We start from the raw sequence: 12,883 nt of genomic DNA on the forward strand, positions 1-12,883 counted from the left end.
TTTCTAGCAAGGCCATTTCCCATACAAATAAATACCATTGGTTCAAGTTTACTCCTGACAGGTCTCTCCCATATCCAGCTGTGAGGCTTCTGAGAGAAGGTGGGTTATAAGCTCTGTATAATGTGAGTGGTCGCTATGATCTTAGAAGATGTTCAGTAGGGCCAGTTCTGGGGTGAGTTCTAATACCTGTTTAGTTATTTTCAGTGCTTTTGTTCTGGGGGGACACATACCCCTAAACATTTTGTGAATCTAAGTTTGGCCTCATTGAGGGGCAGTATTTCAATATGAGAAGGAAAATGAGAGTACCCCTAAAAGCACTGATTATTTTGCATATCTCTTATAGGACTGCTGTCCAGAAGGGTTGGACTTCTGAGGAAGGGAGGTACAGGTATTTGGGGCTTATTCTTGGCTTTCTGTGTGAGAAAATAAACGAGTGTAGTTTTTTCTGCTACTTCTGGAGTTGGGGAATCCAGATTGGGAGGGTTTGGAATAAATAATAGGTTAGTTTTGGGAGGGTGGTCATTTTGATCATAGCTATTTTGTCTGAGAGGGTGAAGTTGGTGTTGTTCCATTTCTTCAAGTTTCTGTTGATTTGTCGCTACAGGGGCTTGTAATTGTGGAGGTATATTTTGTTGAGGTTTCTGGTTATTTGAATCACTAGGTACCTGAATTTGGTACGGCAGAGTTTTATCTTTGTGATGTTGGTGAATTCCTTTTGGATAGATCCCATTATCTGTTGTGCTTGTGATGTTGGTGTATTTAGAGGAGCTGGGTTCACAATGCCAAATTAGGGAACTATTTGTTAAATTGCTGCTAGAATTCTAGTTGTTCAGTTTGAGAAAAGAGCAAAGATTTAATCAGGTAGTGGAAGATTATAATTGATTATGTATGTAAAGCATAGGAAATATGGGAGGTAGGTTAATTTTTCCATTACTGGGAAAGGAACTGGCCTCAGTTTAAGTAACTGAGTTCATGTTGAGGGGAAAATATGTAGGAGATCAGAAATTAGGTAGCAAAGTGATTTTTTTTGTTTGGTTTTGGTTGTGTTGGTCATAATGTGGTCTGAGTGTGACTAATTTGATAATATATAATACTACAACATTTTAATATGCTTCTGTCTCTTCATTGTTTTTTTAAGTGTTGCATAATTACTTTTTATTATATGCTTCTCATGTAAGTTGCCAGTCCTCTTAAGCAGATGACCTTTGGCAACTCAGTATTCCTCCTGCTGGTCATAATTCAATTGGAAACCTATCTGGCAGCAATGGTGTGGGGAATTTCAATCAAAATCAACCATGCATGAGTGCTAGTTAGTTCATGAGGGGGTTAAGGTAATAGAGATGGATTCCTAGACTCAGCTAGGTCATGCCACCCTTTTTCTGATGAGGAAGTGAAGCTTTTTTCTTCTTGTTTCCTGTTTCTCCATGCCATGTAACCTGCCAGGGAGGCAGTGGCGTAGCGTGGGGGGTGCAGGGGGGGCAGCCGCACCGGGCGCAACATCTGGGGGTTAGGGTTAGGGGGCGCAAATCCACGGGTTAGGGGGCGCAAATTACTTGCCTTGCCCCGGGTGCTGACAACCCACGCTACGCCACTGCAGGCAGGACGTATCTTAAGCCTGCTCCAAGCTTAGAACATGTTTGAAGTCATCTTTCTGTATTTTATACCCAAGAGCAGTGCTTTGTTTCTTTAAAAATGTTTAGGGGTACTCTCATTTTCCTACTCATATTGAAATACTGCCCCTCAATGATGCCAAAGTTAGATTCACAAAATGTTTAGAGGTATGTGTACCCCTGCGTCCCCCCAGGAAAAAAAGCACTGCCCAAGAGTATTTTGCCTGCGTTCTCCTTGTTGCTGCTGAATAAATGCATTAATCTGACCTTTGGAATGTTTTGTAAATAAAATGTTTTAAACATACTTCTGCTCATTGCAAGAGGGGTAGAAAACAGGGAGTGCTGTATGCAACTAAATGACGTACAAAAATAGTTTTAACAACCTATATTCCTAACCCTGTGCTGCTGCTTAACTTCTGTGAGTTTAAACTCTGCTACTGGGAACTCTCTCCTGCTGGAGAATGTGTTTAGCTCCCCGTTTTAGTCACCCAGCTGATTATTTTATTATTCACCCCATGGGTAAATTTCCACCCAACAAATGGAAGACTAGATGAATCAATGCATGGTTTTGGGAATTGTTAATAAGTAGTGAAAGCCAGTTTCTATAATGTGTTTTATTCATTGTATCCCTGCATATATTGGCCATTCCCTGTGTATGTCATAGAGTTCAGTCACATGAATATCTCTGCCTCAGACATAATGTGTTGCCCCCAATAACTATGTTGATCCTTGGTTTTGTGCCAGTTCCCATTGTGACCACGTGCTCCATATAGCCTTCCAATACCAGCACACATGTGTTTTTGTGGTTAGGCTGATAAGGAGATAAAGCATTTCTTATAAACTGGTCCGGTAATGAGATAATGTATGAAATAGAAGTAACCCGGGACAAGGGACATAAAAGAAACCTGTTAGCCTTCCAGAGTGCTGGGGTGGACTTGCTTGCTTCACTTTGCCTGTCTGAAGAAGCATGAAGATGGTGATCGATTCACCAGTGACTACAATTAACTTCAGTGCTCTAAAGCAGCAACAGTGATATAATTGCACTGTTGTTCTTTATAACACACCCCACTATTATAGTGTCTAACCTTTTCATTTTCCTCCCCCTTCAAGCAGCAATAAAATTCAGAGTAGTATTATGTAACAGGGATTTGCATTCCTTTGCTCATCCTTGCTTCTCATCTGCACTTAAAGTACTTTTATTTTATGAGGAACCTAAAACACCTCATAAGAACTGCAGTCACCCACGTTGAGGAAATTACCGATTTATCTTTTTATGCTGGATTTGGGCTTAAGCAGATCATCTGTGACCAAGCTCTGAACCATTAGAAATGCTGCTTCTTTTATGAGAAATAAAGAAGTGAGGGGCCCAGCGCTTTACATGAGGATTTCATTTAAAATGAGAAAGTTTTAATGTGTATATATAGAACAGTGTTTATCTCCAAGTGTTCTGAACAGCTGATGATTAAAAAGACAAAGCAGCACCAAACTGCAACAGCCCCCCAAAACAGACCCCAGAATGACAACTAAGATCCAGGTGTATGTAGATGAAATATTGTTCTCAAAGAGCAATCATAGGGTCAGCTGTGTTAACATAGGTGCCATTCTGAAAAATAATACCACAAGATGGTAGAATTTGTTATTAAATGATTGAATAGCACCATGGTACATCTATTGCATTTTTTAAAAAGTTATGCCTGTGGGACTTTAAATATAGTCAGAAGCTGAAACTAGATAAATATCAAATATTATTATATAACATTAGAAATGAATGAACAAGACGAAATGTTTCAATGCAGCTTCATTTTGTATTAGTTTTGACGAGAGTTGAAAAGTGCCTCCTGTCTTACCCTGCTTGCAAACACATCCTCCTGGGTGTCACCTCAGCACCAGGGCAATGCACATGCTTTTTGTTGATGTCAGCATGATGCAGTAAGTCCGTCAGTGAACAGAAAACCAGTTTGGATCAAATCACGGTGTGGAGAAGAGAAAAAATGGCATCAAGAAGGATCAGCTGATGGGGCAGAAAGGGCATCAGAACGAGGTGAATGTTTTACATAGTGAGGGTCTCCACCCACCATGCCTGATAATTTGCTTGGCTGCTTTGAATGGTTAATTCTTACGCAAGTATCAAAACTGATGGACATTCAGCACAAACCTCAATAGACTGAGTGAATATTAGTAACCAGTTTTATATATTCAGTTTCTTTTTCTACTGGGGGAAGTATGTTTGGGCAGCATTATATGCGTGTGTGGCGGAAAGGGTAAGCGCTAATCTTAACCAAATGCTAAAGGTACCACCGACATGGTGTGAACGAGTGGAATTGAAAAACAGGGTGCCATGAAATGGCAAATGAAAGGTGGGAAGGTGGGAGAACAAGCACATGGAAATGTCTATCACTTTTGGTTGTTGGCCATTCTGTTTTGCTGAACCTGCTAAGGATCCTTGGGAGCAGCGACACAATAATTAAATCTAGGACTATGGTTTAAGAGCCGTCTCTCTTGCAAGGAGGAGCCTGTGAATGTTCTCCACTGCCTGCTTCCACCTTCTTTGTTTCTCTGATCTACTCCAGTCCCCTGTAGTGCTTAGCATGGCCTATTGCTTAGCAGGGGCAGCCATCATAGCCCCCACCCCATGACTTTGGCCCAATCACATAAAATACTGAGGGGCCCTTCAAGCATGTGGTGGTTGTTTTTTAATGCCTGCAAATTTCCCTCCACACAAATCCAGTAATCAGCACGGGGAGAAAGGATTTTTAAAGAATTCCCTCCAGGCGCTGATCCAAATCCTTTTCTCCTGCAGCTGCCTTTTAAATGGGGAAAGAAGGGGAAACAGAAAGGCCAGAGTTGGAGAGTTGAGTTGTGTGTAGTTGAAGGTAGAAGCAAGGCTGCAGGATAGGCAGCTGAGAGCCATGCCAGATTTCTGCTGGAATCCAAGGCTGTGGCTATGGGACAGGCAAGGCCCTCTTGGGGGTGTTAATGCTGTGAACCCCTCCATTGTAGACTCTGGTGGTAAAGGTAAAGGGACCCATGACCATTAGGTCCAATGGCGGACGACTCTGGGGTTGCAGCGCTCATCTCGCTTCACAGGCCGAGGGAGCCGGCATACAGCTTGCGGGTCATGTGGCCAGCATGACTAAGCCGCTTCTGGCAAGCCAGAGCAGCGCATGGAAATGCCGTTTACATTCCCGCCAGAGCAGTACCTATTTATCTACTTGCACTTTGACATGCTTTCGAACTGCTAGGTTGGCAGGAGCAGGGACCGAGCAATGGGAGCTCACCCTGTCACTGGGATTTGAACCACTGACCTTCTGATTGGCAAGTCCTAGGCTCTGTGGTTTAACCCACAGCGCCACCTGCGTCCTAGACTCTGGTGGTATATATGTGTAAATAAACCATATATCATAAAACTACCAGAGTCTCTGCTGTGCCTCATTCCCAAAGGAAACACAAACTCTGGGTGTCTGGAACCCCTGGAATCTCACACCAAGCAGAGATTGGGATGGCATGCAACAATATGTAAGATGGGCAAAAATAACCTGTAATGTTTCTTAAAGTGAGAGATTTCATTGTTTTTCACAAAGTTGTCAATAGTCCCCAGCAAGTAATGTTTATCAACTCCTAACCTTTGATTTTACTCAGAAACAAATGTTGTATGGCACTTTTAGGCCTTGTTTCTGAAAGCAACATACCAAGTATGTGGCGTCATACTAGGAGGTGAGGATGTCTCACGCACTCTCTTATGACTCTCTTATGAGCAAGCAAAGTTAGACATGCAAATAGTGTCACCTTAGAAAGATACCAATATGGACTAAAGAAAGGAAGTGGTTTTCCATTTTCTACATCAGTGGCCATTAGTTTCCATTGTGACATTTAATAAGATGTTTGACAGCAGTTCTGCTGAAGCCTTACTTTCTAAGAAAGCTATCACTAAGGTTTCCAGTAGCCCAACGTAGGCTGAAATCCACTTTAGAGAAACTGCTTTCAAAGATGCCAAAATAATCTGGGTGGGGCTGATTTGAATAGGTGAGGTAGCCTGAGGGAAGGCAAGAATTTAGTCAGCATCCTTGAAGGAAGTCAGGAGGCCAAAACACAAACAGGATATTTGGGATGTGGGTGTTTCTCAGTTTTTTTGTGGAACCAAGTAAAAAAAGGAGTCGGACCCTTGAATGAGTGTTTTCCAGAGATTGCTTTCCTAGGGGATTTCTAGCACTTCTCTGCAAGAACTCTTTTCTCAGATGCCTTTCTGTAGAGAAGAGAGGCATGAGGAGAAGGGTTAAAGACTTAGGTAGATGTACCACAAAGGCTGCCGGAAAACCTGTGGGAAGCACCCGTTTCCATCAAGGGAAAGGATACTTACAGAGAGGGCAGTTCAAATATATATTTCTTTAGCATGTAGTTGTTACAATGACATTAGGATTCCTTAAGTTCATGTCTTGTTTCCAACTTCACCAGACTCTTCTTGGGTGTGAGGAATGCTACTTAGAACCAAAGATTTATAGAGTTGGAAGGAACCCAAGGGTCATCTAGTCCAACCCCTTGCAGTACAGGAATCTCAGCATCCATGACAGCTAGCCATCCAACCTCTGCTTTAAAAAGAGTCCACAACCTTCTGAGGGAAGGATAAGGCCTCGGTTCCTTATCACACAAAGCTACCATTACTTTTCTCTGTGCTCTCCAATTGTTTCATTCTTCTGTGCCTCTGTTCCCCTTCAAGAAAATGTTTTGCCAACTCCATCCTGCATCCTGCCAATTATGAATGAATAATATATAACTTTCTAAGACAAAAAATGACAAGATAGAGAAGGGAGACTGGAAGAGGGAATAAGCAGAATAAAAAATGAGGGGCAGATGTTTCAGACTACAAGATCCAGAAGCAGAGATGTTTCTCGCTCCCAAAGTAGTAGTTAGGTCTTGTCATCTGCTCCTACTTCTTCTTCTACAGGAAACAGAGATATTACTGTTGCAGAGGAGCTGAAAAATCCTGTTTTTTATTTCAGATTAGCTGTTCTTTACTAAGAAGATCAAACAATCTGTAAAGGAGGAATGTAAAAAGGTAGGTACATCATCATGATAGGCTTCTGTCCTTCTGTACACCCTGCCGCTTGCTGCACACAAAAGAAAGTTAAATTCTAGTTAGGGGTGCTTTTGTATCCTTCATTCCCCCAAGATATTCTGAAGGAGAAAGGATTGATATGTTTATGTACTAGTAGTGTTTCCTCTTATTCCACTCACGCAAGGTTGAACTCACCAGATGAAGAAACATCTGACTTGAGGGACTTCTCTCCTGTAAACAGCTGTCCCCCTTCAACAGACCAGTGCATTTCTGTCCCTGTTATTTGGAACATGGGGCATGATCTATTGTGAATATTTTTAGGCAAGCCCCATCAAAGCTAATGAGAATTGCAGTTAATTCCATCTCAGTGTGGTTTATGCAGACGAAGCTTCTGCTGTGGAGTGTCCTGAATATTGCAGTCACATAGGTGTGGCTGATCCTGTGACTCTTTCCGATTTAATTGGGACTGTCCACATAGCCTCAGATGCAGAATGGTACTATGATTCATCTAGAGATGGTAGTTTATAAATCTGTTTCAATTATGCTGTGCTTATGGTGGTGGTTTTTTTTGGTAAACGATTACTTATAAACAGCATGCATTTACCCTGAAAGGCAGGGTTGGCAGAACCTGCGGCCCTCCAGATGTTGCTGGACCACAACTCCCATCTCTGACCATTGGCCACGTTGGCCGGGGTTGATGGGAGATGTAGTCTAGCAGCAGCTGGTGGGCCACAGGTCTCTGCTTAAAGGAGAGCTAAATAAAGGACAGTGTGCCTTGTTCACTCTGCTACTTGGATTCCTGTGATTTATACGCATAAATCACTGAAAATATTTACAACTTTCATAGTTGTCCTGGTTGTTTACATACTGCACAGAGGTGGATAAGAGCCTTTCATACAAATAACACAGTAAGCTGTTAAACAAAGGAACAGCTGTAACTTCCTGTACTCAGCTGTTTAATGGTATTCTCTGCTAGTCAGACTCATGCCCTTTTACTTTCACTGTGTATTTGTCATCTGTCTGCATGACAGAACAAAATGACAAATATGTGGTCCACATGAAAAGGGCAGGACAGAAGACTAAAAGGATGAGGGGAGAGACCATTGCAAAACCTTCCTGTTTTTCACTTCTGCCTTGTGTCTGTGCACACGCAAGTGAAAGCTGCTAAAGTGTGGCAACTGTGGACTTACTGGACACTTGGCTTACTTATCCCTCCCCACACCTTAGCAAAATTCACTCATAAGGTTTACTTAAGGTTTACTTTCTTTACTTCAGGGTGACATTTCACTAGCCCCCCAAAACCTGAATAATACTCCCCTGTGTTTTATTTAGCACTTATGGGAACCTGCAGAACAATATGCTGCTTTTCTGGCTGCTGGCCGCACCAAACGAGTTATTTTCTGCTTGGCAATTAGTGAAGCAGCAGCATCCCTAAAAGAAACAGATGAACATATTCAGGCTGAGGTGAGCAGCCCCTGCTCAATTCTCATCTATATATCATCTGAGTGAACCATGGGGCCCTCAAAAATCCTTGAATGATACATGGAGGGCTTTCATTCAGGCCTATTTTGCTGGAATATTGAAAGGGCTTTGGCAACATTCCCTTGTTTTGCTAATATACAATAAATCTATTTCTAATCCTTCTTTCCCCTTAGGGAACAAAACATGCCAGCATCCTTGAGAAAACTTCAGCAAATGGCTCTTTATCTGGCAGTTGTGTCTGGTGGAGGAAGTGCTCTTATGTATTACTACATACAAAGTAAGTTTCATCACAGTTAGCAAGTTAACCCTGATCCACACGTTCAGCAGAATGAGATGGAAGAGCATTGGGTTGGTAGAATGCAAGTTGCAAACCACATCTTTGAATTTCCAGCATGTTAAAAATTCTGTGAATAGAAAACCAGTAGTTACTAGAGAAGAACGTTCCTCCCTTCAGTGCTAGTTTTCTGCTTGCAAGGCAATTGTACATAAAGTAGTCTTCTGAAGTAGTATCCCTGTCTGTCATCTTCAGTACATCTAAAACAGGGGTAAGGGATCTGTGGCCTTCAGATATTGTTGGACTCCAACTCCCATCAGGTCTAGCCAGCATGGCCAGTGGGCAGGGCTGTATGGGGTGGGAGTTGTGGTCCAACAATATCTGGAGGGCTGCAGGTTCCCTGCTATATATAATCATTAATAGGAAGGTGTGTGGCCGAGTGGTGGAGTGCAAAGCAACCCAGATGCAATCCCTGTCGCTTGCAGGAATAACAGGAAAAACTCCTTTCTGAAATCTTGGGAGAGCTTCTGCAAACCAGTGTAGACAACACTAAGTTTGTTGGACTAAGGTCTAATTTGGTATAAGATGGTTTCCTATGTTACTGTTTAGAGACAGGGGTGGTAGTGGAAATAATATGACTTGACCCCTTAAACTTTCAAGTCAATTTTATGCTCTTTATACAGAAACAGTGCTAAAAACAAACAAAAGTCTACAACCATGTGACCTAGATTTTGTGCCCCAAATGTTGAGTTCAACTTGTAAAAATTAAGCAACTTTATGAAATTGCTCTTATTTTGCATATTCTGCAATGTTTACTATTTTGTATAATTTATTGAATTTTCCCATCACTGGGAGCAGCAGACAATCTTATGCAGTGTTAAAATGCTGCTCTTATCCTCTGGAAATATTATTCAACTACTGGCTTTCATTTGTGCTTCTGAAATTTCAACAGTCATTGACCACACTCTTTAAAGGAAGCATTCACAGCTATAACCAGAAACTTGTACTAAAAAAAGGAAAGAAAGCAAACACACTTGAGAAGCTTAATTTTGCACCAAGTGTCACATTTTACCCCTTTTCTTCAGTATCTTAGAAATGTGACGTTACACAGACCTGTCTGTAAAAATTATTAGAAAAGGCTAATGCACTTTGTGGCTGGGACTGCTATTGGCAGTGGGTGGAATATAGTCATGATTCGTACCAGTAGAATTATCTTCACCTGCACCAGAGGCTGGTTTTCTCAGACTCCCCAGTGGTTTTTGGAGAACGCTGGCTGTTCCAGGCATAGCTCCCAGTATCAATGTTACTTGTGTAGGCCATGTACATATGTTTTAAACAGGCCTTACACATTTGGAATGAGTAAGTATAACTGCAGTCATCTGTCGCCTTTGATTATATATTTTGAAATAACAAGGAAACCTTCAAATTTAGGTTATCTGTAGATAAAAGTAGAAAGGGCACAGTGCTATGGCCACTGTGGCTTTGGTACCTGTCAAGGCACTTAGACACCATTCTGTCTCTGATTAATATTTATCACTATTCCATTTCTGTTTAATATTAATACAATAACTTAATTATGTCTCTTCTCCTTGCTCCAGAGAATTTTGCCAGAACACAGTACTATCAGCAGGCTCTTGAGCAGCTTCACAAAGACTCAGCCGCCCTGGAGGCACTGGGTGCTCCTCCTGTTAAAGTACATTACATCAGGCTGACTGACAAGACCAACTGTGTTGACATGTCAAGAGCTCAGGTAATACCAGCTGAATTAAGACCTGATGTGAGAGAAGAGAAGCAATGGGGAGGAGTGCTCTACATTATAGCTTGACCACAGGATTTCTTAGAATATGTTTGAAGATGTTGTCTGCCATGCCATCAGCTATCTCAGCATAAAATTATTATGCTGCAATGTTAATAGGCTAGGATTCCATATACCATTAAGACACTATTTCAATCTACACACTTTCTCATAACCTATCTGCTTTAAATCAGCCTTGTCTAATAAACAGTAACCACATCAACTTGGTGCAGATTTTATACATCAGCTTTACTTAAAAGTCTGGATTTATCAAAGAATTTGCCCAGCAGCAGAGAGCTGAATGTGCATATGATGAAGTAGTGCTTCAGTGCTGGGGACTGGTTTGTAGCCTAGTACCAGAATATATACTTTTCATGCAAAATGTCCCAGATTCAATCTCCAACATAATCATCTTCTTGTTGTTGTTGAAGCAGGCTTTCTATTATTAGAATATCTTCTGCAGGTCTTGGAGAGCTGTGCCATTTGACTTACATGGTATTGGGTTAGACAGGCCAATGGTCCGGCAAGGCAGTTTGTATTATGCTAATATAGTCTCTGTTGGATGTGTCCGCAAATGGGAATGAGTACCCTTAGACGGACTCCCTAGTCACACACACAACTAGCAGTCTAGCAAGATAATAACCAAATTGAGTGCAAATTGTGCTACACCGGGGGGGGGGGGGGGAGGATCAGTGGCCCTTCAGATATTTCCAGACTACAACTCCCATCATCAGTGGTTGTTGCTCATGTTGGCTGGGGATGATGGGAGTTGGGAGTCTTAACTTCTGGAAGGTCACAGGTCTCCCAAACTGTCCTAATGGAACAAGCACAGCTTTCAACAGCTACTAAAATCCTAGATTGGATTCCCCCATTCTTCTGCAGTAAAGACTTAAGCTTATGTGTGACCTAATAAGGAATTATTTGTATGAATGTGCAAAGAATAAATGGCTTGTTGTGCTTAGTTAAATGCCTGGATGGTTGTCATCCTGATATAATTTGGAACTTCAAGACAATGGATAATTTAAATTCTGTTCTGAGTTATAAGTTATTAAATATGAATTTTGCTTTGTTTGACTTACTTCTCTGTGTGTGGGTGGGGGATGTATTTAACAAAAAATCATAAGAATTTGACTTTTGCATTTACAGTTAAGGATACCAGTATCTGGAACAAAGTCAGCTGGTTATCTTCATGTCTGTTCAGAGAAGGACTTCACCCTTAACAGGTGTGTGCTAAGTGCATTAAGTATGGACTAAGTGCCATTTACAAAAAGTTACCTTTGTGAAACAGGTTGCAGTTCTGCCATAGATGCAGTTGCATTTCCAGTAGACTGATCTACATGCATAAATTAAGCCAAGGTGTCAGCTGAATTGCAATTAGGTGCTTCCACCAAGATCATTTCTTCTATCAGTTTGGAAGCAAATTCTGGCTGGATAATATGGTAACGTTACAGTGTTTCAGCCTGGTGCTTCACAGGGCTGGGGCCAATGAAGCTTGTTCCTCCCTCTGCTTTTCAACATTGCAACGTATCACTATATCGCAATGCATCACGATGTTGAAAAGCTGTTATCGCCCAGCCCTAGTTCCTTAATGGTAGCATTTCCCAAGCCTTTTGATGTCATTGTGATGTTAAGAAAATACTACATTAGCAAACTTATTCTAAGTAAATACTAATTACTGGATTTCTTCCCCTATCTTTCTGTGGTTGGATAGCTGGCACCTGCAAGAAGTCACACTGCAGCTCCGTAATGGCCAAAGTGTTCCAGTCTACCTATCGTCACAGAAGGATGCTTCTCAGCAGAAGATGTAAAAATCAAAAAGTTCAAGACTTCGGGGGGGGGGATGATTTGTGTTGTCACAAGTAAAAGTTTTAAATGCTAGTTGGGAGCCAAAAGGCTTGGTCTGGACATCCACAAGGGTCTGCTCTTACGTAGAAGGATATTCTACCACGTAGGGCATACCCAAAGCTTTTAGCTTTCAACATGCTTTTGAAAAAAAGCTATCCTCCGCAAAAAATATTGGGTGGCTTCCTGTAGCAACAGGTTTCTTCAACTTTATCAAGGTAGCATAGTAGGGGGTTTCCCTGTGCACAACCAGTTCTGGCCTTTTAGGTTCTGGTTACATAATAAAAGCCTTTTGATCACAGGACAGAATAAGACTCATATCTGTTCTGGAGGCTGCTGTGCATTTAACAGATGAGTTATACACCTTTGGCTCTCCAGGTGTTGCTGAACATTCAATTCTCATCACCCCTGGCCATTAGGCCATGCTTTCTGGGTTTGGAAGAACAAAAGCTCCCCACACTTGCTTTATAAGTAACATTAAGGACAGTATAGCACCATCCCATACAAATGGCCCCTGGAAGCAAAGCCTAACTCAAAAAAATAAGCTAACTGATTTGTTGCCAACATATTGCTACTTCAAGAGTGCATGCCACCTTAATCCTACACTAATTCACAAAGCACATGCTATTTCACAAAGTACATGCCACTATCTCTTTACTGTTAGAAAAAAAGCTGCCAACAAAAGATGCTGCCTTGGGGGGGGGAGTTTAAAAGTTTCACAAAGGTGAACTCATTTATTAACCACCTTAATATTTGAATATATTACAGAGTGTGAACAATTAAAGATGTCACATACATTTTCCAAATGACTAGATATTGCTCTCATT

At 41.5% G+C, this 12,883-nt stretch overlaps 1 protein-coding gene across 2 annotated transcripts; it reads left to right on the forward strand.

The window, feature by feature from the left end:
- Positions 1 to 3,491: 3,491 nt before the first annotated feature.
- Positions 3,492 to 12,862, forward strand: COA1 (cytochrome c oxidase assembly factor 1). 2 transcript variants are annotated; one of them, XM_081165262.1, is made up of 7 exons: positions 3,492 to 3,651; positions 6,608 to 6,663; positions 7,996 to 8,127; positions 8,319 to 8,422; positions 10,018 to 10,169; positions 11,361 to 11,437; positions 11,926 to 12,862. In XM_081165262.1, the coding sequence occupies exons 3-7, from the start codon at positions 8,108 to 8,110 to the stop codon at positions 12,020 to 12,022; spliced, it is 450 nt and encodes a 149-aa protein (XP_081021388.1). In that variant the 5' UTR covers positions 3,492 to 3,651; positions 6,608 to 6,663; positions 7,996 to 8,107; the 3' UTR covers positions 12,023 to 12,862. The 2 variants fall into 2 exon arrangements, with proteins under 2 accessions (XP_081021388.1, XP_081021389.1); XM_081165263.1 differs by lacking the exon at positions 7,996 to 8,127 and having other exon boundaries at positions 3,493 to 3,651.
- The last annotated feature ends 21 nt before the right edge of the window (positions 12,863 to 12,883 follow it).

The sequence above is a fragment of the Podarcis bocagei genome (assembly GCF_964188305.1).
Source record: "Podarcis bocagei genome assembly, chromosome: 12".
Lineage (NCBI taxonomy): Eukaryota > Metazoa > Chordata > Lepidosauria > Squamata > Lacertidae > Podarcis > Podarcis bocagei.